Here is a 24,268-nt window from a genome sequence, read left to right on the forward strand (position 1 = left end):
GGTGGAATGTTACATTCCTGCTATCAAGCATCCCTGTTAATGAGATTTAGGTTTAAAGACAATTGGGAGTCTGGTGGAATGTTACATTCCTGCTATCAAGCATCCTTGTTAATGAGATTTAGGTTTAGAAGAAATTTAACTTTATTTACTTTTCCTTCTACCTCCACCTCCTTCGGTTTTTATGGAGGGGAGGGTAACATTAGGCTTGAGGAACTGAGTTCTGTGTCTTTGGAAATTGGGCTATTGATAAGGTAACTTCTTTGTTGTAATCTCAAGGACATTTGCAAACCAAGGGAGACTCCTGTCTTGCAGGATTGTGATCTCAGCAAGTTAACTATTTATCATTTTATGGCAGTCAGGGGTGCCTGAGGAATGCTACACCTATGGAGGGGAGCGGATGAAGGGGGGGGGGGTGCAAGGTGCCAGCTCTTGCTTTGTCCTCAGCCAGCCTCCTGCTCCCTCATCAGAGGGGTCCAGGAAGGTTTCCCAAAGGAGGTGGACCATGAACGGGGCCTCATGGGGTGGACACAATGACAGCAGAGGAGTAAGAATCGGCGAAGGCCATCTGGCAAAGTCCAGAGCCTGAGCAAAGGACATCAGGTGATTACTTAAGGCTTGAGAATTGTAGGGCAAAGGCATTAGCAACAGGCGGGTGCGTCACAGATGATGGCAAGCTGGGCGAGTCCGAGACTGCACAGGTTCTTTGAGACCCGCCCCCGCCCCGTCCTGCCCCGCCCTGCCCCGCCCTGCACTGCACTGCACTGCGGAGTTTGAGGCTCCGCCCCCGTCCAGCCCCTTGTCCATCGATGCAATCAGAATCTTCCCGCGAAGGAGCGACTCTGGCCCCGCTCCTCTCTTCCGGGTTGTATCACTTCCCGCCGGGCCCGGGCCCAGGCCCCGCCTCCGTCTGGTTTGAAACAGTCCGACCAACCCGCCGCGCTCAGCTCCGCCCCAAGCCACGCCCCCTCCCCTCCCGGTGCAATCAGAACCAGCCTCCCTGAGTCAGCTCAGGCCCCGCCTCTGCCCCGTCCGGGCTGTCCCTCTCCCGCCGAGATCACGCCCTGACCACGCCCCTTCCCGGTTTGGCACCCGCCGGCGGGCCGCGTGGCCCCGCCCCTCCCAGGCCCCGCCTGGTCTAGCCTCTTTCCCAAGCGGCTGTGGCGGCCGCATCTCTGGCCTCGGCCGCGCGCGCGCGGAGTTGCAGCCATGGCGGTCTCCGCTGAGGGCGCCCGCAGGAAGGAGCGCGTCCTCTGCCTGTTTGATGTGGACGGGACCCTGACGCCGGCTCGCCAGGTAAGGCCCCGACGTTCAGCAGCTGCCGTCGGGAGTGTCACGCGGACGCTCAGAGGCCGAAAGTGGTGACGCTGGACACCCCAGGACGGAGTGTGGGATGCAGCGGTCCCTGGTCCCTGACGCCCCAGGGCCACCCGCTGGGAGTGATGCGGCCCCGGCCCCCCATGTCGCAGCCCGCGAGTGTCTGCGCCCCCCTTCTGCCCGGGAGCGTCGGAGCGGGTGGGATTCTGGAGGGAGGAGACTGCGAGCGGGGACCTGGCTTCCCTACCCCCGCTCAGGCTTCGCCTTGCTGAGGCCTGGTCCCCGGACGCCCCCGCCTCCCCAGCCCGGGGTCCCGCCTCTAGGACGCACCTGTAGCCCGAAACTGGCATCTGAGCCCAGGATTCTAGACAGGGTTCGGCGCGCACCCGAGCATCAGAGTCGCTATCTAGTGAGAGTCCGGGAGTCGTGAAGCCAGCCCACCTGACCTTTCCAGGCCCGGGCCTAGGTCTGATTTTCTCAAGCTCCTCTGCCACTTCACCTCCCACCCTCAGTTATGGAGGCAGGGAGGGCTCCTGTACCTCCCCGGAGGAGTTTTGGGCTCCGCCCACCCGGAGGTGAGAGTCACTGGGCCTGGTCTGGTCACTGTGAAGGTGTCGTGGCCCAGGGAGGGTGGGAGGACCACTCTTCTGAAGACTTGTCGCTGTGTTGATCCTCCAAATTCTGCCCGGCGCTCAGTGTTTCTAGCTTTGGATCTCACCCTAGATGAGCCCCTAGACCGATTCTCACCAGCTGGGTAGTAAATAAGCAGGCCTCTTTCTGGACAGCCCTGAGGCTGTTCCACCCTCCAGCCAGGCCATAAGGGACAACTGGGATCCCCTAGAGCAGGGACCCGTAGGGCTGGGTTGCAAGGCAGAGGCTGATGGGAAGCCAGGTCTTAGCCTCCCCTCTTAGGTCCTAAATGGCACCCCCTTCCCTTGGATTAGGCTCTGGGAACACAGGGAGAGGTCAGGCTGCTCTACTGCTGATGAGGGAGCAGGAGGCTGGCTGAGGACAAAGCAAAAGCTGGCGCCTTGCACCCCCTCTTCACCCTTTCCCCTCCATATGTGTAGCATCCCTCAGGCCGGACCTCAGCCCACCAAACCTCACCTAGGTTCTAGAACTTCATCACTGCCAGTAGCTCCCAGGGTCCTCAGGGATGGGAGAAAGATGACCGTGGAGGGGGGTGGCAAGGTCTAAGGCACAGCTCCAACCCCTCCCTTTGACCCTTTGCTCCACTGACCCACCAGCCCGGACGTGTGTTATTGCTGGCCACCTGTTAATGCCAAGCTCTGTCCTTAGTGCTCTTGAAAGTTAATTACCAGGGAACCCTGCGGACTCCGTCGAAAGATCATGTGACTAGATCTGGGGTTCCTAAGTTCTAGCCCCACATGGTACAGAGATTACTTAAATAAATAAATAAATAAATAAAAGCTAATTTTTTTTAGAGATTTTATTTATTATTTGATAGAGACACAGCGAGATAGGGAACACAAGCAGGGGGAGTGGGAGAGGGAGAAGCAGGCTCTCTGCTGAGCGGAGAGCCCCCATGTGGGGCTCGATCCCAGGACTCTGGGATCATGACCTGGGCTGAAGGCAGACGCTTAACTACTGAGCCACCCAGGTGCCCTAAAAGCTAATTTTTAATTATATACGTATTCACAAACACATTCTCTTGTGAAGAATGAAAACGTAACAGAGATGCTAAAGTCCCTTCTGACCACGTCAGGATCCCAGACCCACCTCCACCCCAAAGAAAGGTTGTTACCGGTCCTGTGATTTCCTTCCAGACCTTTGTCTAGATCTGTTTACTCAGAACAAATATTAAGCAGTTTTTGTGGCCTTTTTTTTCTTTTTTAAGGTTTTATTTATTTATTTGAGAGAGCGAGAGTGCACAACCAGGGGCAGAGGGAAGAGGGAGAAGCAGCCCTCCCTCCCCCGCAACCAGGGGCAGGGGCAGAGGGAGAGGAAGAAGCAATTTCCGTTGTCCACCACCACCACCACCACTGCTGAGCAGGGAGCCTGATGCAGGGCTCCATCCCAGGACCCTGAGACCATGACCTGAGCCGAAGGCTGATGCTTAACAACTGAGCCACCCAGGCACTCACCCCCCACCCCGCCTTTTTTTTATGAATAGTGTCATACTGTGTGTGCCTTTCTGTAACTTGCCTTTTTTTTTTTTTTAAGATTTGTTTATTTATTTGAGAGAGAGAAAGCAGGGGGAGGGACAGAGAGAGAGAGAGTGTGTCTCAGGTAAACTCTGTGCTGAGCTACCTGTTTTGGACAGTTAACAGCATGTCTTAGGGACTGTTGCCTGTTGGAAGCACAGGCCTGCCTTGCTCTGTAACCACAGGGCACCATTTCAGAGCAAGTGTTTCCCTTCTCGGGTCAGCAAGCTTAGGAGTTGTTTGCAGGTTTTCACTATGATAAACCACACCTCAGTGAACCTCCATATACACCCAGGCAAGAGAAGTGGAAATTCTGGAGGACGGGGTGAATGCATTTTAAGCTCTCTTGCAAAATTGCCCTACAAAGGGGCTGCACCAGTTTACACTCTCAGTGGCAGAATTTGACAAAGTCATTTCCCTACAGGTATTGTCGGCTTTAAATAGCCGGGAACCTGAAAACGTGGAGTGTAACTCATTAGTTTTCATTTCCTTGGGGAATCTTCACATGATTAGTTAACATCGAATTGCTTGTTTGTTTCCAAGCAATCGGGATGCACTATCTCATTTAATCTTAGCACGGACCACCTCCAGCGGTTGCTACTGTGATCCCCATTTTACAGATGGGACAGTCACTAAGGCAGAGAAAGCAAAGCCAGTTGCCCGAGAACCATCTGCAATTGAGGGACTTGAGCGAGAGTTTGAATCTATGAGGTCTCCTTTTGAGGTCTGGGTTCTAACCTTGAGCTACCTCAGATTCAGATGGAACATGGGCCCCCTTGAGCACTGTGTGTGGGTTGAGTGAGGTCCCAGACCTGCTAACAGCCAGAAATCTTGTGCTTTCCCCACTCCCCTGCAGAAAATTGACCCTGAGGTGGCTGCCTTCCTGCAGAAGCTGCGTAGTAGGGTACAGATCGGTGTGGTGGGCGGCTCCGACTACTCTAAGATTGCCGAGCAGCTGGGAGATGGGGACGAAGGTAGGAGGAGCACCCAGAGCCGGCTCCACAGTCCAGATGGGGGTGGGGGGAGTTCGGAAGGTCCCCGATCCCTTGCGCCTTCAAAGACCCAGCCCCGCTTCTGTGGGGCAGAGGGAATAGAGGAAACAGTCTGATAGCTCCCTCACGGACTCACAGGGAGCTCCGGCCATGTGCCTGGCACTGTGGCAGGCTTTGGAGAAAGGGCAGGGAACAAAGCAGGCAGGATCTTGCCCTGGAGTAGTTGACATTCTCAGCTCTCTCTGCTGAGTCTCAGGTTTCCTGTTTAAAGTGCACATAGTCAGTTACTGAAAATGACCATGTGTTGATTTCTTTTCACTGCATCCTGATGGCCACACTGTAGGGTGGGCACAGTTATCCCACTGAACAGAGGATTCTGAAGTCACCCGGGGAAGTTGTTATAGCCCCAGAGCATCTGTTCTCAGCTGACTTCCAGGTCTCAGCACAACTGAGGCACATCCCACCAGCTCATGAACTAGAAAATTTACCTGACTTTTACCTTTTCCCCTGCCCCCTCATGCATCCCATCAGCAAGTCTCAAAATATCTCCCTGAGGACCCACCACTGCATCTCGAGGGCCCCTCCATTGTCCGGCTCCCTCCTGGCTGTGCTCCCGGAGCCTCTCCTCTTGCCCCCTCCAGCCACTTCCTGTGGCAGCCAGAGCTGAAAACTCCTCCATACAGCCCCCCTTGCAGAATAATGATGGAAACTATAAAACAAGGTGGGAGCCTCAGGACCGCGGTGGCTGTGGGAGCATGGCAGAAATGGCGCCCTCTGCTGGGGAGTCTCTCGAGGCTGCAGGATCTTGGAGTGGGGAGGGTGATCCAGGCAGAAGCACCTGCGTGCAAAGGCCCGGAGGTGTTGACCAACTTGCTGGCTTGTTTGGAAAAAAAGTTGAAGGTGAAGACCAGAGAAAAGCAGGTTTCGGATGGAACAAATGGGCTTTGAATGCGAAACCAAGGAGTGTGAGCTTTATCTCTCCACTTGGCTCTGGGGGCTTGGTCTCACAGTCTTTCTTTCTTCCCCGCTTCCATGTGCCCTGAAGTCATCGAGAAGTTTGATTATGTGTTTGCCGAGAATGGGACCGTGCAGTATAAGCATGGACGACTGCTCTCCAAGCAGGTCAGTGCCCCTCAGGGCCTCAGCCTGCGACACTTTTCCATAGCGGCATAGCCTCTGATGCCTCAGTCCCGGGCTGGGGGAGGGCACTGTGCCCGCTGCCCTCAGAGCCCCGCGTTCCTTGCCCAGACCATCCAGAACCATCTCGGGGAGGAGCTGCTGCAGGACTTGATCAACTTCTGCCTGCGCTACATGGCCCTGCTCAGACTGCCCAAGAAGCGGTGAGCCCTCCCAGCCTGCATCCTGCCCCGCCACCCCTGTCTCAGGCCTGAGGGAGGACAGGGCCGGGTCTTCTGGATGCCACCGGCAGGCGCTGGGGCCCCAGCTTATCGCTGTGTGGATTCTTGTCCCACCTGAGGTCTAAGGAGGCCGAGGTCCCAGATGGGGCTGGATTTGAATTCAGGGCTGTCCTTCTCCCTGCCCCTGTACCGCCAGCGGAACCTTCATCGAGTTCCGGAATGGCATGCTGAACATCTCGCCCATCGGCCGGAGCTGCACCCTGGAGGAGCGGATCGAGTTCTCCGAGCTGGACAAGGTAGCCCCCGCCGCGCAGCCTTAGGCTCTCAGACCTTGGCCACTCAGCCTCTCTGAGCCTTTCTTTCTCCTTAGCAAGATGGATCAGTGCGGGGGTCGGGGGTGGGAGTTCTGATTCAACCAATACCCTCTGGGACACCCATCCCGAGCCATGGTCTAGGCACTCCATGTCTTTCCTGTGTGGCTGGTTTCCTTCCCTTGGTCACTGGCATCAGCAGCCATCACTTGCCTAAGCCAAGGGCATCATTTCTACCTTCCGCCCACGTGGGGGCCAGCCTCTCGAGTGGCCTCAGATCTGTTCACCTGTGTGTGTCTCCCCCCATAACCCCCTGCCAGTCTGTTCTCCAGCGATGCCACTGAGAACCTTCTAAAGCCTGTCAGCTCCCCCGACGTCCTGCTTACAGTGCTTCCAACGCTCCCCTTGCCAATTGGCAGTGCCCCAGCCCCTCCTCTGGTGCCCTGAGCCCTGAGGGGTCTGCCCAGCCCGCACCCACCTTTCAGCTTTCTGTGCATCTGTTCCTAGAACATACTGATACTTCTCTCGTCTTCCGGTACGCGCGCCTCTGCTAAACCTTGCCTTGCATTTTGTGTGTCATCTGCACCGCCCACCCTGCCTTCTCAGGAGTAAGGCCAGCCAAGCCTCTCGCCACTGGCCCGTGTCTGGCCGTGTCTGGCCTTCGCGGTCTCTGCTCCAGCCACGTCCTCCTTGGGGATTCTGCAGGCGCAGGTGGAGATGGAGACGGCTTCAGGGCTGTGCTTGGGCTCTCCCCCATCCCTGCCACCTCTGCTCGGGTGTCCCTTTCTCACTCCATCCAACCTGGCGCCCCTGCCCCTGCCCCTGCTCCCTTCCTGTCCTGCTTCTCCCCGGGCAGCCGTCGCCACCCTCTAGTACACTCTCTCAACCTACTTTCCAAATCGCGGATACTGTCTGTCTCCCCCGCGGAAGCTGTAAGCTCCTTAAGGGCCAGCTTGGCATGTGCCCAACACGTAGCAAGTGCTCGAGAAATCGTTTCTGAGTGAATGAAACAGGTGGTGGTGTCCCATTTTATGAATGAGGAAACTGAGGCTCAGAGAGGGGAAATGACTTGCCAAGGTCCCATAGGAGGTGGCTGAGGTTTCCTCGAGGGTGGGTGGGACTCTCGGATGTTCACTGACCCCCACCTCATCCCAGTCCATGTCCCAAGGCTCAGGGGAGACACTGCCCATGGGCACGGAGACTTTTCCTTTTGGGGTGGTGAAGACTGACCATTGGCAGAGAACCCCTCCCACTCACATACTGAGAGGTGGCCCCTACTCAGGCCACCCAGTTTCCAATGCCAGCTCCACCTCCTGCTTGCCAAGCAGCCGGGGGCTTTGCTAGCTACTGTGTGCCTCTGTTTGCACATCTGTAAAGTGGGGGTGAGCACAGTTACATCCCATGGGCTACCGACCGGGCGAGTTGGAAGTTTGGCACACACTAACCCTTCCAGCAGCTTCCAGGGTCTTTTCTTGTCTCTCTGGCTCTTGTTCTCCCCCTTCCGGTCTGAGGGGAAGGCACAGACTCCCTGGCCTGTGTGACCTACACCAGCCAGGATCCCATTTCTTTTCTTCTTTTCTTCTTCTTCAGTCCTTCGGATCCCAAGGGCAGGTAGCCCCTTTCCTTAGACGAGGACACTGGGGCCATAGGCTGACTAGCTCAAGATCACAGTGCTGGTTCTTGCTAAGGCTAGACTTGACACACAGGGCTCTTTCTCCAAAGACAGGAAGTATACCCCTTCTGGGTCGCCTGGGGCCCCATTAACTCTAACTGTGGGCCCACAAAGTGGCCTCTGGTGGGAACTCTGGCCTCCCTGGGGGACCATTTGCCTGCTGGGAAGGTAAGGCCACAGTAGGCAGGGGTCTCACATCCCACCTTTCTGCTTGTTAGGAGAGGGAGGGAGGTAGGATTCATTCATTACCTCTCCATCCTTTAGCTCAGGAAACAGGCTCAGAGAAGTCAGGCGACTTGCCCACAGTCACACAGCCAGGCCTGGAACCCAGGAGGCCTGCCTTTATCTCAGATTCGGCCATATCTGGCCTTATAGCTCATGTCCTCCCTGGCCCACTTCAGGTCCCAAACTGTTGGCCACTGCCTGCCTCTCTCGGTTCCAGTCCTACCCAGCGCGGACTGACTAAAATGCAGTCCTAGGTACTTTACTCCCAGGCTTCAGCATCCTCAGTGGCTCTTGGTCCCCCAGGATGTGTGCAAGCTCCCTTCCAGGCCACCTGTGAGCTGACTGTCCCTCCAGGCTCTTGCTGCTGCTTTGGGCACAGCGAGCCCACACTGCATGAACCTTCTGTCCTGTGGCACTGGTCCCCAGCACAGCAGCCAAGGTGCTGCCCCTCTAGGCCCTGCATGGCTCCTCCATCTGTGGCCCCAGCGGGGCCAGGCCAGGGGTCCTTGAGTGCATGTCTCCTTAGTCCGAGTCTCTAGATACACTGCAGACTTGCAAGATCCTGCCTGAGGAGTCGGGGGCAGCAGGGGCCTCCTGGGCACTGCCCAAGTTCCCCAGACCCCTGCACACCAGAGGTGTCCAGCCGGCACACATCGCCATGTGGTTGGGCCCATGGCTGTGCCTGGCATCCTGCTGACCTTACTCTGAGTACCCACGGCCACTGCCGCGTAGTAACAGGGCTCCATGTGCTCGTGGCTCCTCACACTCATTTCTGGCATCTGGTTTGCTTTGTTGAGCTGGGCAGAGCCCATCCCCTCAAACTTCTTCTGCCCCGCTCCAAGGCCTCCTTCAGATACCCCGCCCACACCCCCCAGGGACAGGATCCGCCCCTAAGTTCAGTCATTGACTTTCTGGATTCAGGCCCTGGCTCTGCCACTGAGGCTGGCTGACCTTGAACAGGGCACAGCCATTCCCTGAGCCTCAGTTTCCCCATCTGTGAAGTGGGGATCATGATATCCACCTGGAGACCTCTGAGCCCCCGGCAAGTTGTGTGCCCGGCACAGGGCCTGGCACACGGCAGCCCTGGGAGCCTGAGTGTGCTCCCTCCCTCCTGCAGAAGGAGAAGATCCGGGAGAAGTTCGTGGAAGCCCTGAAAACAGAGTTTGCTGGCAAAGGGCTGAGGTTCTCTCGAGGTACGTGCTTCCATTCATCCCGTGGAGGGTCTGAGAGCCTGGCCCGGCCGCCAGCCCCAGCCTAAGCCTTCCTGCCCCATAGTCCTCCCCACCCAAACCCAGGCCATGCCCTGCCTCACCCAGTTGCTCAGGTCAAAAAACCAAAGTGTCTTGTTCAGTGTTTATCTCCCTCACCCCTTCCCAAGGGCAGTGTCCTAGCAAGTCCCAGGGCCCTGCATCCAGAATGTTTCTGGAATCTGACCGCGGCTCACACCTCTGCCACCAGCAGCCTCTTCTCAGGCTCTGGCTGTCCAACACCACTGTCATAGTGTCCAGTGTCCAGGGATGCTCCCGGGAAAGCAGACCATGCTGGACCCCAGGACATGCGTGGCCACGCCCCTGCACGGCCCTTGGCCTCCTCTGGTACTAGAACACACGGTGCCCTTCTTCGCCTTGGGTTCCCTGCAGTTGGCGCTCTGGCTCAGGCCTTAGCTCAGTGTTCCCTCCCAGAGAGGTCTCCCCCGCAGCGCTGTGTGGGGGAGCTTCCGGCTCTCTACCCCACTACCCTGAGGTGGCCTGGCCTGTTCATCACCTGTTCTGCCCGCCAGGATCACAGCTCTCAGTGAGGAGCCTGAGGCTTCCAGGCCCTGTGCCTGGCTCTATGTAGGCATAAATGCAGGATCTTGGCCAAGTCCACCCCGTGGGCCACGCCACTGTTAGCCTCGTCTGCCACCCCCCACAGGCGGCATGATCAGCTTCGATGTCTTCCCTGAGGGCTGGGACAAGCGCTACTGTCTGGACAGCCTGGACCAGGACAGCTTCGACACCATCCACTTCTTTGGTAACGAGACCAGCCCCGTGAGTATGGCTCAGCCCAGGTGTATTCCACTCCAAGTCACCCCCAGGTCAAGGCCAGGACACAGGGGAACAGAAACCTCCCTCAGGAGACCCCTGGAGAACAGCCAGTGTTCCTCAGCCCCATTACACAGATTGGAAGGCTGGGGCTAGAGCTGCCTGGACGCTTGTCTCATGTCACACAGCAAGTCAGGGCAGATCTGGTGAAGGCTGAGAAGGTGGGGTTCTGGGTGGTTCTGAGGGGGGCTGGAGGAGAGGCAGCTCTGCAGGAGCCAGTGTGGGGAGGGGACCCTGTGGCAGGGCACATGCTGGGCCTCAGCCCTGGGAACCTCCTCCAGGCACCACCTACATAAGTGCCTTCCTGCCCTCCCTTGTGCGCAGGGTGGGAATGACTTCGAGATCTACGCTGACCCCCGGACCGTCGGCCACAGCGTGGTCTCTCCGCAGGATACTGTACAGCGATGCCGTGAGATCTTTTTCCCAGAGACCGCGCATGAGGCGTGACCAGGGCCCATGCCTGCTCGTAGGGACTTCAGAGAGCTCCCCCCAGGCCTAAAGAGAGCCCCTGGCCCCGATGGTGGGGGTTGGGGGATGCCAGGCCCCTCCTCCCGTGGCTCAGGATGCCTGCCTATGACCTGCTCCAAGGCCTCCCTTGACAGGGCCAGGGTCCGCACGGACAACCGTCCGCAGCTAGTCAGCTCCTGGGGGGACCGGCTCGGTCCTCCACCATCACAGCTGCTGCTTGTACTTGTGAACAGGACAGATTTCGGTCTACGCTGCAAGTAGGCCTGTGCTAATGTTGGCACGAGATAGAGCCCACCCAGTTTGCCTGTCCCAGGCAGGGTGCAGTGCACCGGGGAAGGTGCGTATTTGCCAGAACTTTCTCTCAAACATTAAAGTTCCTGGAACAAGGTATGGTGTCGGCTCTGTCTGAATGCGTAATTGGCGCCCATCATAAGCCACGGATGTCCCAGCCACCCCTTGGCAGGTGAGGGAGCGGAGGCAGAGCTGGCAGGGACTCCCCGACCCCCTGCCGGGTCACACAGGAAGTCTTCGACCCACTTGACAATGGGCCACTGAAGCCCTAAAACAGGTTAAGTTTGGGGTACTCTCCCCAGGCGCCTGCCCCAGGACCCACAGACGGAGGCAGCTCTGGGCCAGGTGGAGTCACAGTTGAGGGTTTATTGCCAGTGTTAGGAAGGATGGGGGTTGGGAGGGGGTCCAGGTGGTTTGGACACTGTGGGGCATGGGTTTGGAGGGGCACAGCCGCCCCCTGCCTCCCAGGCAGCCCTGGTGCTGATATTACCACATCTTCTGTCCTGGCTAGTGCCTAAAAACGGGGGGTCTGCTCAAAGGAGGGAGGCTTGGGGGCTCCCAGGAGTTAACCTGTACCCATAAACCTTCTGCCAAGGAAGCCAGGGAGTCCTTGTTCCTCTGGGGCAAGTCCTTGGGCCTTGTCCGAACAGCTGGGCTCAGACGAGGTGGTCAGGCTGGGCCATTCCATTTCTCAGCAGCTCTGATCACCCCCCAGCCTGGTAGGGCCCGACGTGTGGTGCACGTACCCCAGCTCATTGCTACCCCGCGGGCCTCGGGGCACCTGCAGTACTGGGGATCCTTCTAAACAGATACCCCTCATCTTGGGCATTTGAACCTGTTTTACTCCCAGACCCGGTCTCACAAGGATCACTGTCCCTGGCAGGCCTTTACTCGACCCCCATTTCTTGTACCATCAAACGGTGTGTTCTCTGGGAAGGGGTGTGGTGGTGATGGCGGGGGTAGTGGAGGCAAAGCCTCTCCTTTCTGGCCTCCCAGGCCACACCAGCCCCCCCACCCGAGAGCCAATGCACACAGACACATACACGCACAGACGCACACACCTTAAGGGACCCAATGCACGAGATCAGGACCATACCCCCCAGCCGCTGGCCTACTGGGGCCAGTAGTAAGGGCTGAAGCTTCAGGGAGAGAGTCCAGCAAGGGGCTGCGGGGCTAGTGGTCTTGGGCCGAGGGCCAGCCTGTGGGTGCCCCTGCCTGGCCCTGCCTGAAGGGGGACACGTTTGCCTGGTGGGGTCCTCAGCAGCCACATCTGGGCATGGGCAGAGCATCAGCGGCGTTTGTGGGTCAGGGCGAGGGGGATGGTTCCGTCCAAGCCGGGGGAGACGTGCCCCCACCCCTCCACAGATCCGTGTCTCCCGAGTGGTGGTGGCGTGGCTCAGTGCAGCCCAGGGGAGGGGACACAGCCTTGAGCTCACAGAGCCATTGCCAGACTGAGGAGGCAGAGGGACCATGGCCGGCAAAACGGAGACCCCAAAACCGCCTCTGCCCTCAGCTCCTGCCTGCCTGCCTCTCCGGGACGCTGAGAGGAGGGAGCAGGTGGAAGGAAGGGAGGCTGGGCCCGTGGCAGTGGGGGGGGGTCTGACTCCAAGGGTTACCCTCTTCCCCTGCCAGAGGCTGGGAGGCGCCCCCAGAGCTCTCGCTGGCCAGGCTTCTGAGGGAAGGGCTGCAGGCCACCGTGGGAGGCCCCAGCCCAGCGGGGAGGGGTAAGGAGCACAAGCAGAGTCTGGTCCCTGGGCCAGGCCTGGAGCAGAGGCGAGGGCAACACGCTGGTATGGACAGCAGCCCACCGGGGCCCGCTGCCTCCCGGGCCCAGGCCCGACGCAGGCCCTCGGGCTCGGTGGACAGGAGGGCGAGAGGGTCCTGTGCGGATGTGGCAGGGAGGGGAAGCAGACAGCGGACAAACAGGCGGGGCTGGGGGCCTCCCCTTGGTCCAGCTCACGCAACAATCACGGGTCACGGGGGGGGCAGATGGAGGCACGGGCTCACGGCCACAAGCACAGACAGACAGACGTGTATGCTGAGGCCGCCCAGGGGACCGGGCCAGCCAGTGCAGCGGGGCCTGGAGCCCCCAGCTGCCCATCTACCCTGTGTGGCTCCCCACCCGCCCGGCGGCTGACACGCGAGCCCCCCAGCCTAGGAGCCCACGACCTGGCCGGACCACGTCTCGTGGGGAGTATGTGGGGCCAACTGGGTGAGCACCACCTCCACGGCCTGGAACTTCTGGTTCTTGGGTGGGATGGGGCACATCTTGTAGGTCACCTCGTCGCCTTCCACGGGCACGTACTCCCCCTCGATGCTGGCGGGCGGGAGAGCGGCGTCAGCCCAGCAGCGGGCCCCACTCCCAGACACCCGCCGCGGGCTGGCCTGAGGGTGGCCTCCCCTCCCTTCTCAGAGCTTCAGCTCTCTAACTTGTAAAATGGGACTCCGAAATGGTCCCTCCTGTCTGTGCTTTTTGGGGATTGAGACACGAAAGGCAAGGGAGGTCTGGAGGCCTAGAGAAGCTCAGTGCCCTCCCCAGGTTTGCCTGGCACCGGGGCTGGGGGCCAGGCCTAGGTCAGCTCTCCCATGCCCATCTACCTTCCAGGCCGAAAAACCCAGGGGCTGGCCCCGCCCTCTCAGTGCCCGTGATGCTGGATCCCAGGGCTCAGCCAGTAGTTCCCGGGGCTTCTGGGGCCGGGATGTCCCCCCCCCCACCTGGTCCAGCCTTCCCCTGCTCCCCCTCCCACGCACCAGCAGCCCCTGCGACAGGAGGAGAAAGATGCCAGGGACACAGACTTCAGCCAGCCAGGGTACAGGCCTGGAGAGGCGTTTCTAGAGGCCTTGCCAGGAGCCTGCAGTAGGGGCCCAGCCAGGAATGTAGTGGGGGAGGGACTCACTCAGATACATGCACAAAGATGTCCTCGGATCCATTCTCGGGGGTGATGAAGCCGTGGCCCTGTGAGCGTGAGAACTGCTTACAGACGCCTTTGAACACGGGGCCAGCCGAGGCCCGGGCTGTCCTGAGGTAAGAGTAGGGGGATTAGAGCTGTGATCTGGGGACTCCCCTCCCTGGACTCCCACAGCCCTCCCTGGCCATGTCTGCCTGTAGAGCCTGTCCCAGGGCTGTAGAAAGTCCTCCCCAGCCCAGAAACTGCACATGGTAATGCTCTGTCATGGTCCCATTGGACAATAAGGAGACTGAGGCCCAGAGAGGGCAACTGGCTCTCCAAGGGAACACAGCAAGCAAATTTCCTGACTCCCAGCCAGTGCCCCTCTCTGTGCAGAGCACCCTTTCCTCCTGAGACGATTCAGGTTTACATGGGCTCCTGCTGTAAGACTTCTGAGTGAAGAATACCGAACCTGAACTCGAATACCTCTCAAAATGGGGAGCTCACTACCTTTCGAGGTCACGGTATCCTATTCACTTATTTGTCCCTTACCCACTCATTTATCATTTATCAAGCATCTGCTCTGTGCCCAGCCTTGGGTTGGACACAGGGGACAACCAGTCCCATCCAAAACCTCTCCTTTAGGGACACCTGGCTGGCTCAGTCGGTGGAGCACGTGACTCTTGCTCTCAGGGTTGTAAGTTCAAGCTCCATGTTGGGTGTAGGGCTTACTTAAAGCAAAAACAAAAAATCTCTCCTTTGGCCAAGACAAGTCAGTCCGCCTGTGATCTCTCCAAATCGCCTCTCCCATGTGACCCTAGCCAGCGAACTACCCCAGAGGCCCAAGTCTGGTCTCTGTCTAGCCCGCCCACCCCTCACCAGAGGTCAGTCCTTGCTTCCATTTTGGTCCAGGCTGACCCATGTACCTTGAACACCCAACTTCCTTCTTCACCTAACACGTCCTCCAAACCCACTAGGACCTCATCCCCCCTGATGCCTGACATTGTGTCCTCTCTCCCAACCCTGCTGGGTGGAGGTGAACTGTAGACAAATTCCTTCTGGATCATAGACAGCTTATAGGCAGAGACTGTCTTATTCACCACCGGATGCCCTAGTCAGATGCTCAGTAGATCTTAGTGGAGTGAAGAATGAATGAATGAATGAACACAGTAGTTTCTGGAAGGTCCATATCCAGCTCCCTTGAGTCCTTGAGTGAGGACAGCAGGGGTTACACAAGGATAGGACTGGAGCCTTGTCCTGGGGAAAGATCCCCGGAGCCTGGGCGAGGGGCAGGTACTCACGCTGAATACGTCCTGGTCCGTTTGGTGGGCAGAGGACTGGGCAGGTCCCGGGACGAGACGCCGCCCCGCTCCCAGACCCGGCTGCCCTCCCGGTGGAAGGGGAAGGTGGGCCAGACAGGAGACTTGGGGGAGTGCAGTGGGGGCACTACCGGGGGCGACGTGGGTTCTGAAGTCATGGCGGGTCCCGCGAGAGAGCCCGGTGGGCTCCCGGGCACAGGGGCCGGTGAAGAACTTGGGCGTCCTTGCGGGCAGGGCCCGGCCTGGCCCTGCTCGGCAGCCGCACCAGCCACGGGCTCCGTCTAGAAGGGAGAGAAAGAGGCAGAGTTGAGTATGGGCCAGGCTGAGCATCTTCTGGACACCAGGCCGGAGCCTGGAGGGCTGGGCCGGTTCACCGACCCTCACAGAGTGACCTCAGGCCACTCATAGCCCCACACTGACTCAGAATCCTTCCCAGAAAGACAAAACGGTCCTATAAGCTTGCTCTGGGCTGAATTATTTCCCCCTAAAATTCCTATCTGGAAGTCCTAACCCCAATGTGGTGGTATTTGGAGATGGGGCCTCTGGGAAGCCATTTGGAGCAGGTGAGGTGGGAGAGGGGTGCGGGGGGGCGTGATGGGATTAGTGCCCTTGGAAGAAGAGACCCAAAGACCTTGCTTCCTCGCTGCCACGTGGGGACACAGCAAGACAGAAGCTGTCTATAGGAAGGGGGCTCTGACTAGAACCAGACCATGCTGGCTCCCTGATCTCGGCCCGCCAGCCTCCAGAACTGTGAGAGTTAAACTGTCGTTGAAGTCCCCCGTCCACGGTATTGGGTCACAAGGGATGGTCCAAGCTAAAACTAACCTCCAAGTCCTTCCAGCTTAAGGCTCAGTTCTCTAACTCCAGGGCCCTGGGAGGTAGGATGGGGAAAGCAGCCAGTGACCATCTGGAACACAGTTTGGCCCAAGTGTGAGCAGCTTCACATCCACACACCTGGGCTCGAATCTCAGCTTCGTCACTGTCACTTGGTGACTTCAACAGTTCCAGGAGACAGTGCAGGCTCTGGAGCCAGGTGACCTGGGTTTGAATCCTGCCTCCTGCCCCTAACCGGCTATGCAGCCTGCCTTGGTCAACGCTTTTAATCTTTGACTCAGTTTTCTGCACTGTAAAATGGGGCTAGTGCTGGTCTTCACTTGGCGGCAAGGTTGCTGTCAGGATTCAGCACCTCTCTCCATGCCAGGGCGGGGGCGTGGGAAGCCCTTGGGAACGCTGGTGAGTTTGCCTTAGCCCTATTTTCCTCTGCTCTGAAGTGAGATTGAGAATACTTACCGCGCAAGGTTGCGAGGGGTCACTGACGGAGTGTGTGACAATATCGGCATCTCAGAGATACCCAATGAATGGCTATCGTCAATGCTCAGCAGTAGAAATTCCCTCATCACCTGCTAAGTGCCCGGATGACCTTGAAGAAATTCACCCTATATTTTCCTCTACTGAGGAAGAGAACATAGTTCTCTCCCCACCGGGGCTGGGAAGTCTCAGACCCTAAGAGACGCTGCCGTGGAACCCCGGGGAGGGCGGCTCAGGGTACCGAGCCGGGCTGTGGACGGAGCCCGGGGCCACAGTGGGGCCAGACTGGACACTTGGACCAGGAGCCCTCCAGCTCTGCCACGTACCAGCCGCCAACCTTGGGGAGAACTTCCACTGGCCTCAGTCTCCTCATCTGTATAATGCAGCTGATAAACCCTGCCGGACTCCCTCACCAGCTCCGGTGAGCCTTGGCTAAGCCTAGGCCTTCCCAGAGGCCCCATCATAATCTACAGTTGTGCAGGAATGAGGACGGGACTCTCCACCTCCTCAGCCCCCTTCTTCACTACCTCCCCCTCCCCCAAAGACCCTAGGGCCTAAGGTAAATCCCTGAGCCGCAACCCTATTTCTGGCCTCCATCTTGTGCCCCACCCCCACTCCGGCCTAGAATTTCCAGGGCAGAAGCGCCCTGAAACGCAGTGTGGCAAGGGAAGGGAGAGCGGAGAAGTCACAAGATCCAACAGTGGGGCAGGTCTCCTGGCCGCCATTCAAGGTCACACAGCAAGTGGGACCCGTCTGGGTCAGGTTCAGGAGCTGCTTCTGCCCGGCCTCCAGGTGGAGATGCGGCCTTCCTCCTCCCCAGACCCCCGCCCCCCAACATGCCTCTCCACCCAGGAGAGCTGCTCCCTCACGGCCCCTCACAGCTCCTCACAGCCCCCTGAGGCCAACGTGGGGTTTTTCTTTCCGAGCCTGCTCCAGGAGGCCGGGCCAGGTTTGGCATTTTTATTCCCATTTTTAGAGAGAAGAAAACGCAATCACACGAGAACTTGGGCCTGAGCGTTCACAGCAACATTATCCACAACAGGCCCAAAGTGGAAACGAGCCAGAAGTCCATCAACAGACAAGCGGAGACACAAACCGTGGTCTAGCCACAGAGCCAAATAGGATTCAGCCGTAAAGAGGAACGGGAGTTCCTGACACCGGCTGCAACACCAATGAGCCTGGAGACCCTTTCGCCAAGTGGAAGAAGCCAGCCAGCCACAAGAAAGCACGTTGTGTGATTCTATTCATGTGACATGTCCAGAATGGACAAGTCCACAGAGACAGAAAGGACATCAGTGGTTGCCAGGAATTGGGGGGGGGGGATCATGGGGAGTAAATTCTAACAGGTGCAGTTTCTTTCTGGGGCGATGAAAATGTCCTGAGGTTGATCATGGCCTTGTTGCACAATTCTGTGCCTATACTGAAAACCACTGACTTGTCCACCTTGAACGGTTGACTCATACAGTATGTGGGTTATATCGCCATAAAGCTGTTATCAAAAAGGAAACCGGGCAGCAAAACTACCCAAGCAGTCCGAGCAAGGAGAGCAAGTGACGTCGGGGCCTCACACTGCCCGCTCAAGTGTCCCCTCCACACCTGGGCACGAGTGGCAGGTGGACAGATGCTCCCCTTCCTTCTGTCCAGAAAGCGGGGCAGTCCCAGCCTGCCCACTGCACAGTTTTCCCAGAGCTGGTATTGTGCTTGGTGGTGACAGCCGGTGCTGGGAGGTCGTGGGGAGGAGGGGCAGAGGCAGCCCACAGCCGTTACCAGGGAGACACAGCTGAGCCAGGCCCTGCTCTGGCCAGGCCAGCCGGGTCTCCCGACCCGAACGAAGCCTCTTGCAGGGAAGGGGGAGAGATGCATTGATTAATTACCCAGGGTTAGGGGTGAGGGAAGGCCCCTCTCCCTTCCCCTCCCCAAAATGGGTTCCCCACAAGGGACTAGGCAGCAGAAGAGAGGGGGATAGAGTAAGGGCAGGGATAGGCCTTCCTGCCCTCTGGCCCCACAGGCCTGGCTGCTCCCGGCCCTTCAACCCCACCCCAAACACTGGCTCTGCGCAAGCAGCCCACGGCTGGCCTTAGGAGAGAGGGCTGGGGGTGCAGAAAAGGCCGCCTCCAGGGGGGCAGAGGGTGCTGCTTTCGGATCTCCCCCAACTCCCTCCTCTTCTGGAAAACGGGGAGTGCCGGAACCCGTCCTCCAGAGCTCCTGTGAGGATGAAATGGGAGGCAGTGCGGGGGAGAACAGCAGGTGCTGGGCGAGAGGTCGCCCCTCCCAGACACGGCTGCTAAATTGGGCTTAGGGGGAGAGGGAGTGGGAGGAAGGAGAGCCCCAGCGGAGCCAAGCCAAGCCCAGCCCCACCCCCTCTTTCCTGTATCTCAAGGTCTTGCCCACCTACCAGGTCCCCGCCCTGCCCCTCAGAGCTTCTCCCTTATTAATTCCTGCAGTGGCCCTTTCAACGGCTGCCATCATGACTACATTTTGCAGAGGAGGAAACTAAGGCTCAGAGAGACCAAGTCATTCACTCAAGGCCACACAGCAATTAATGTCTGAGCCAGGACTAGAAGCAAGATAATCTGACTCTGGAGCCCTGAGTTCAGGCCCTGCGTTGCCACTGAGTTGCTGTGCGACCTTGGACAGGCTTCCCCTCTCTGGGCCCTGCCAGAAGAGAATAAGGGGACACAGAGCAAACTTCCAGTTCAGACCCTCTCCCCAGGGTGTTGCTGCAGAAAGGAACCAGTAAAGACAGGCTTTTATTGTCTGAATGCTGTATCTAGTGCAAAAGTCTTTACAGAGGTCACTCTCCCTTCCGAAATCTCCCAGTGGCCCTGAAAGGTTGGAATTTCCATCATTTCTATTTTACAGCTAAGGAAACTGAGGCTCAGGGAGGTGGAGTGACTCACCCAAGGTCACACAGCAGGTGAGTGAGAAGAGCCCAGATTCAGCTGAAAGCAAATGGTGTTCTTCTTAAATTCTGCTCCTGGTTCAGCCAAAACACGGCTGGAGTTTTTACTAAAAGACCTTTGCCTGAGAACTGAAGGGGAAAATAAACTCCCCAAAGCCGCGAAACACATGAGTTTGAAGAAAGTTTGTTTCAATTCAGGGTAAAGCCCAGCCCCCAGGGGACTCGGTCCTAGTGTCTGGGAGCACATGTGGCCCAGAATGAAGCCCTTCAGAACGGGCCGCTGGAGGTTCGAGGACAGGTCGGGACCATTTCTGGCCTGGGCTGGACGCCAGTGACCCTCCCTTTCTGAGCCTCAGTTTCCTTATCTGTCCGAGGGCTATTAGTGGCACCTGTCCCGTGTGTGGGAGGGGCTGAGGGGCCGCTGTATCAACGGTCCCCCTGTGAGGGCACGTCTCCCTGCCCATGTGTTCTGGCTCGACCCTTCCGGCCACGCTGGTCTGTATTTTTCTGCATGAAGGCCAAACCTGGCCATTCTGCGGACAGAAGGACTAGGGGAGGTAAAACCAGAACATCGGGGCTGTTCAGAGGTAACCTGAGGCGAGGCTGTGATACAGTGTGAGTCAGCCCTGTCAGCAGGTGACCATCGTCCTGGTGCTGGGGCTTCTCCAGTTCTCAGACACCCCAAAAAGACGGGGCAGACAATGGCTGTCAGAGTCCTCTCTTGACTGTGCGAATGTCTCTGGTCTGGGGCAGAGTAGGGAAAGCCGACTGGATCAACCCCCCAGTGCTGTGTGACCTGGGCCCGCCCTTGACCCTCTCTTAGCCTCACTTTTCTCCTGAGCTGCTTGAATCATCACTGGCCCAGATGCCTACTGAAGGTCAGTCCAACTGTCCTCTGAGGCTGTCAAAAAAACACATGTAACTGCAAGGAAATTGCTTGCCAGGCACTGGGACCACAGGCACAGGAGGAGGGAGCCCCAGCCTCCAGGGGGAGGACCAGACTGACCAGGGCACAGCGTGGGAAGTCCGAACGTGACAAGAGGCACGGCTACCACATATAGATCGTTAGCCACATGGCCGTGCTCTGCCAAGTCCTTGGCCTCATTTCCTCGGGAGGTCCCCACAACAGCCCTACGTGACAATGACTGTTATTAGCCCCATTCTTCAATAGAGTAAACTGAGGCCCGGAGAAGGAAAGAAGCTACCTGGGGTCACACAGGTGGTCAGGGGAGGTGCTTTCTGCGCGTGAGACTGTGGGAGGGGGGAGGAAAGCTCCCTGACATCTCCTGCCCTCCGCTGGTGAAGGAAGAACGGGGGTGTGGAAAAACTGGGGAGTCAGGCCTTGGGGTTCTATTTCTGGCTTTGTGCCGACTCAGACTATGACCTTGGGTGAATCACTTGCCAACTCTGGCAAGCCTCAAAACAACTCCCCCAGTGAGTATGTCCCAGCCCTGAGCCCCCACGTGCAGGAGCAGCCACGGGCCGGAGAAGGTACAGTGGCTTATAAAGGGGAAGGACACAGGGCACTGGATGGCGGTGAGAGGGCTTTCTCAATGTCGGGGTCTTATCTACGGTCGGCGGTCCTAGGAGCAGGAAACAACCTCAGGACCACCAGCCAGAAGCTGGCACCTCCCCAGCCCCTCCCCCCCCAGCCACCCAGACAGTCCTTAAAATACCTCAGTGCCAAAGCTGCTCCAGCAGCTGGAGGTGACCTAATTAAACCTGGTTCTTCCCCCTCCTACAGTGTGTGCGTGCGCGTGCATACACGCGCGCGCGTGTGTGTTTGTGTGTGCGCGCGCATGGGGGTTAGGGGCTGCCCCAGCCTATATTTGAGCTTCATGGAGACCTTTTCACTCTCCTTGTCACATGCCCCTACTGCCTGGGGGAGGGGCCACCCTGAGGAAGGCCTTCGGGCTTCCTTGGCACCAGTGAGGGTAAAGATGCCAGAATGGGCCCCGCAAGAGCCGTACTCACATCCCATCTCTGCCAGGCTGTGTGACCCTGAGCAAGTCACTTTCCCACTCTGAGTCCCCTAGAGAGAGGAAAGGATTGGTCAAAGTCACACTTAGAGTAGCTGAACTCAAATCAGTGTGACCTCAAAGCCCAGAGCTCACCGGGGTGCCAGCTGCCACCCCAGTGACCATCATTCCACCTGCTTTGGAGCAAGGGAGAAGCCCCCACTACTTGTTGTTCCCTACCTGGCTGCTCTGCGTGGACAGGGGCCCCAACTGCCCCAAGCCCCCTTCCCACCAGGCTCCGGGACTTGGCGGTGCTGGCGGTGACCCCGAGACACGACCCTCTCACCCAAGCCCGGAGCGCCCTCTGCTGGTGCCAATCTTGGGGCCCTGCCTCCAGACCCGCCCGCGGGTGTCCCCTCCCCACAGGCTGGCAGTGTAGGTCCCCCTATTCCTCCCTCCAGAGCCCCTCCAAGGCCAACGGGCATCCGTGAACATTGCCAGGCCTGGCAGGGGACCCCGTGACCCAAACTGTCCCCGGGCCTTTCCCAGGCCTCTCTGTGACCAGTTCCTGCTCAGATCTTTTTTTTTTTTTTTTTTTTTTGGAGTGGAGGGACACAGATCCGGAGGGGTGGGACAGATATGGGAAATAGATGCTGGAAAGGACTTCAAGGAAATGGTGGGGGTAGGCGGGCGGGGGGGGGAGTCTGGGTGAAGGAAACATCCAGAATTTGGAGGGGCCTCTGGGAGGCTGCAGACTGCCCCTCCCCATCGAGAGCCCGGTTCTGGAGCACATCCAGGTGGGCACGGTGCCAGGCTCTCAGGGAGGTTGCCCACCCTCCTCCCGGGCGCACTTCCTCCTCCCCTCCCCCAGCCCCAGCGGATGCAGCAGTTCACACTCCGTATTTATTATTGTTCTCGCGCCGCGTCCCTCCCCTCTCCCTGGGAAGAGCCTGCAGGCTGGCAGCTTGGCAGGAACCTGCTGTCTCCCTTGCGGGTGCCAGCATCACCCCTTATCTCTGCCCGGACTCCCTGTGCCCGGGCAGGCCACTCAAGGACTTGGGGCTAGCCCAGGCTGCCCCGAGTCCCAGCAACCTGCAGCTGGGGGCCAGCAGCCCCGGGCTCAGCACCCTCACCTCTCCACCCCCCACCCCGCCGCCCCAGGGTTGCACCCTGGCAAGGGCGGAGGTCAGAGCGAGACCAGCAAACAGGGGAGAGGAGTGGCCTTGGGAGAGGCGAGAGCTCTGGGTGGGGGCTGCTCGGAGGCGAGGATAATTACAAGGAGCCGCCTCTCCAAGCCCATTAACACAATTATCCCCATCGCGTTGGGGACGAAATAGAGTCAGGACGACACAGCTGCTCCAGGTCCGACTGTCTGCCTGCCCTAAATGGTCGGTCCCCGGGCCCCAGCCCCGAATTCCAGGGGGACGGACACATGCCCCCTGCTGCATTGTGCTCCGACCTCTCGGCATCGGGTCGGAGCACAATTATTCCCCAGTCATTTCTCTTCCCCCGGTTCCCAGACGGGAGGCTGCGGCTTGGCAGGTGTCTGCTGTTCTCTGCCTCTTGGGCCAGACACAAGTCCCAGACACAGACACAGACACACAGACCCACACACACAGACACACACACGCCTCACAGGGAGCCACACGGCCTCGGCTCCTCTTGGGGGCTTGGAGGAAGGAGGGAGAGAGGGAGGAGGGAGGACCGGGTGGGCTCCTCCACAAACCCTCCAACACCCTCCTCTGTAAATGGAACGGGGCTGGGCCAGCCCCAGGGGAGGGACCCACCTTCCCAGCCCCGTCGTGTCCTACCTCCCCGCGTGGCCCCTGCCAAAGCCAGTTTCTCGAGCTGGTGTGCCCTCGCCGCCCCGTCCTGTCCCTTACCTCTCCGGGGCAGCCGAGGTCCAGCCACCGCCTCCCGCAGCCGCCTTCAGCACTCTGCCTCCCTCTGGCCCTCGGAGCTGGCCAGCAGGGGCCGGGTCTGAGATGGGTTGTGTGTACGACGAGTGTGTGTGTGTGTGTGTGTGTGTGTGTGTGAGCATGCGGCACCTCGAGCCCCTCACTCACTCACACACGCCCTCCTCCTGACGTCAGGAGGAGCCGGGGGGGAGGGACGGGGATGGGAATTTGTACTCCCGGCTTAAAGGGACCCAGGGCCCTGCTGCCTCGGGGCCAGACACCGCCTCCTGAGTCAGGCGCGGACGGGGTGAGGGAGTTTTAGCTGCGTCTCTCCCGGCCCTAAAGCTTCTTTTTTTGGAAAGTGGCTTTTATTGTCAGGCTGGGGTATAATTTGCCCTGCCAGGTGGGAGTAGCTGCTGAGGAATGCGGGGCGGGGGGAGGAGGGAGAGAGAGAAGCTGGGGCAGCCCGCATTCCTGGCAATTAGAGAGCTGGTGGGTGGGCGTGTGTGCGTGCGTGTGTGCGTGCGTGTGTGCGTGTGGGTGGGGGGTGGGGGGCGTGGGGGGTGTACAGGAGACTGTGCTGGGGGCCACGGGGTTTGGGCCGGGGGTAGTGGTGAGTCTGGGAGAACAGAGGAGGGGGAGGAGCCCTCTCTGAGGGAGCCCCGACAAGGGCGGGGCGAGCCCCGTTTTGGGGACTCTCAGACCTTCCTCTGCCCTGTGGATCCACAGTGTCCCCGGCCACCATTAGCACCGACACTGCTCAGGTCTACCCCTTGCTTGGTGGAGATCCTTGTCTGCAATTATGGTAGCGCCTCTCCTTCTCAGGCCCACAGTGGACGATGTTTCTGTTGAATTGAATTGAATTGAATTGAATTGAATTCAATTCAATTCAATTCAACTCAATTCAATTCAATTCAACTCAATTCAATTCAATTCAATTCAATTAAATCGAGAAGCCCCTAAGGGAGTGATAAGCTTGCTTCTCTCTCTCTCTCTCTCTCTCTCTCTTTCTCTCTTTCTCCAGGTCGGACGACCCCTGCGCCCTTCCCAGTGCCCCTGTCTCCACATCAGAGAGACCCTGGGTGTGGATCTCCGCTCCAGCATCCCCAGGCCCG

At 58.7% G+C, this 24,268-nt stretch overlaps 2 protein-coding genes across 3 annotated transcripts; one reads left to right on the top strand and one right to left on the bottom strand.

The window, feature by feature from the left end:
• The first annotated feature begins 1,101 nt into the window (after positions 1 to 1,101).
• On the top strand, positions 1,102 to 10,977 carry PMM1 (phosphomannomutase 1). 2 transcript variants are annotated; one of them, XM_004771239.1, is made up of 8 exons: positions 1,102 to 1,293; positions 4,336 to 4,453; positions 5,517 to 5,593; positions 5,720 to 5,811; positions 6,026 to 6,125; positions 9,155 to 9,230; positions 9,952 to 10,067; positions 10,446 to 10,977. In XM_004771239.1, the coding sequence occupies exons 1-8, from the start codon at positions 1,207 to 1,209 to the stop codon at positions 10,566 to 10,568; spliced, it is 789 nt and encodes a 262-aa protein (XP_004771296.1). In that variant the 5' UTR covers positions 1,102 to 1,206; the 3' UTR covers positions 10,569 to 10,977. The 2 variants fall into 2 exon arrangements, with proteins under 2 accessions (XP_004771296.1, XP_004771297.1); XM_004771240.3 differs by having other exon boundaries at positions 9,952 to 10,050.
• Positions 10,978 to 12,707: 1,730 nt separating this feature from the next.
• CSDC2 (cold shock domain containing C2) lies at positions 12,708 to 23,501 on the bottom strand. The gene is made up of 4 exons (XM_004771237.3): positions 23,139 to 23,501; positions 15,070 to 15,368; positions 13,778 to 13,900; positions 12,708 to 13,197 (listed from the first exon to the last, which is right to left on the bottom strand). Exons 2-4 carry the CDS (start codon positions 15,243 to 15,245, stop codon positions 13,035 to 13,037), a joined length of 462 nt encoding a protein of 153 aa, XP_004771294.1. The 5' UTR covers positions 15,246 to 15,368; positions 23,139 to 23,501; the 3' UTR covers positions 12,708 to 13,034.
• Between the last annotated feature and the right edge of the window lie 767 nt (positions 23,502 to 24,268).

This window comes from Mustela putorius, unplaced genomic scaffold, assembly GCF_011764305.1.
Source record: "Mustela putorius furo isolate JIRA1106 unplaced genomic scaffold, ASM1176430v1.1 tig00000738_pilon_pilon_pilon, whole genome shotgun sequence".
Taxonomy (NCBI): domain Eukaryota; kingdom Metazoa; phylum Chordata; class Mammalia; order Carnivora; family Mustelidae; genus Mustela; species Mustela putorius.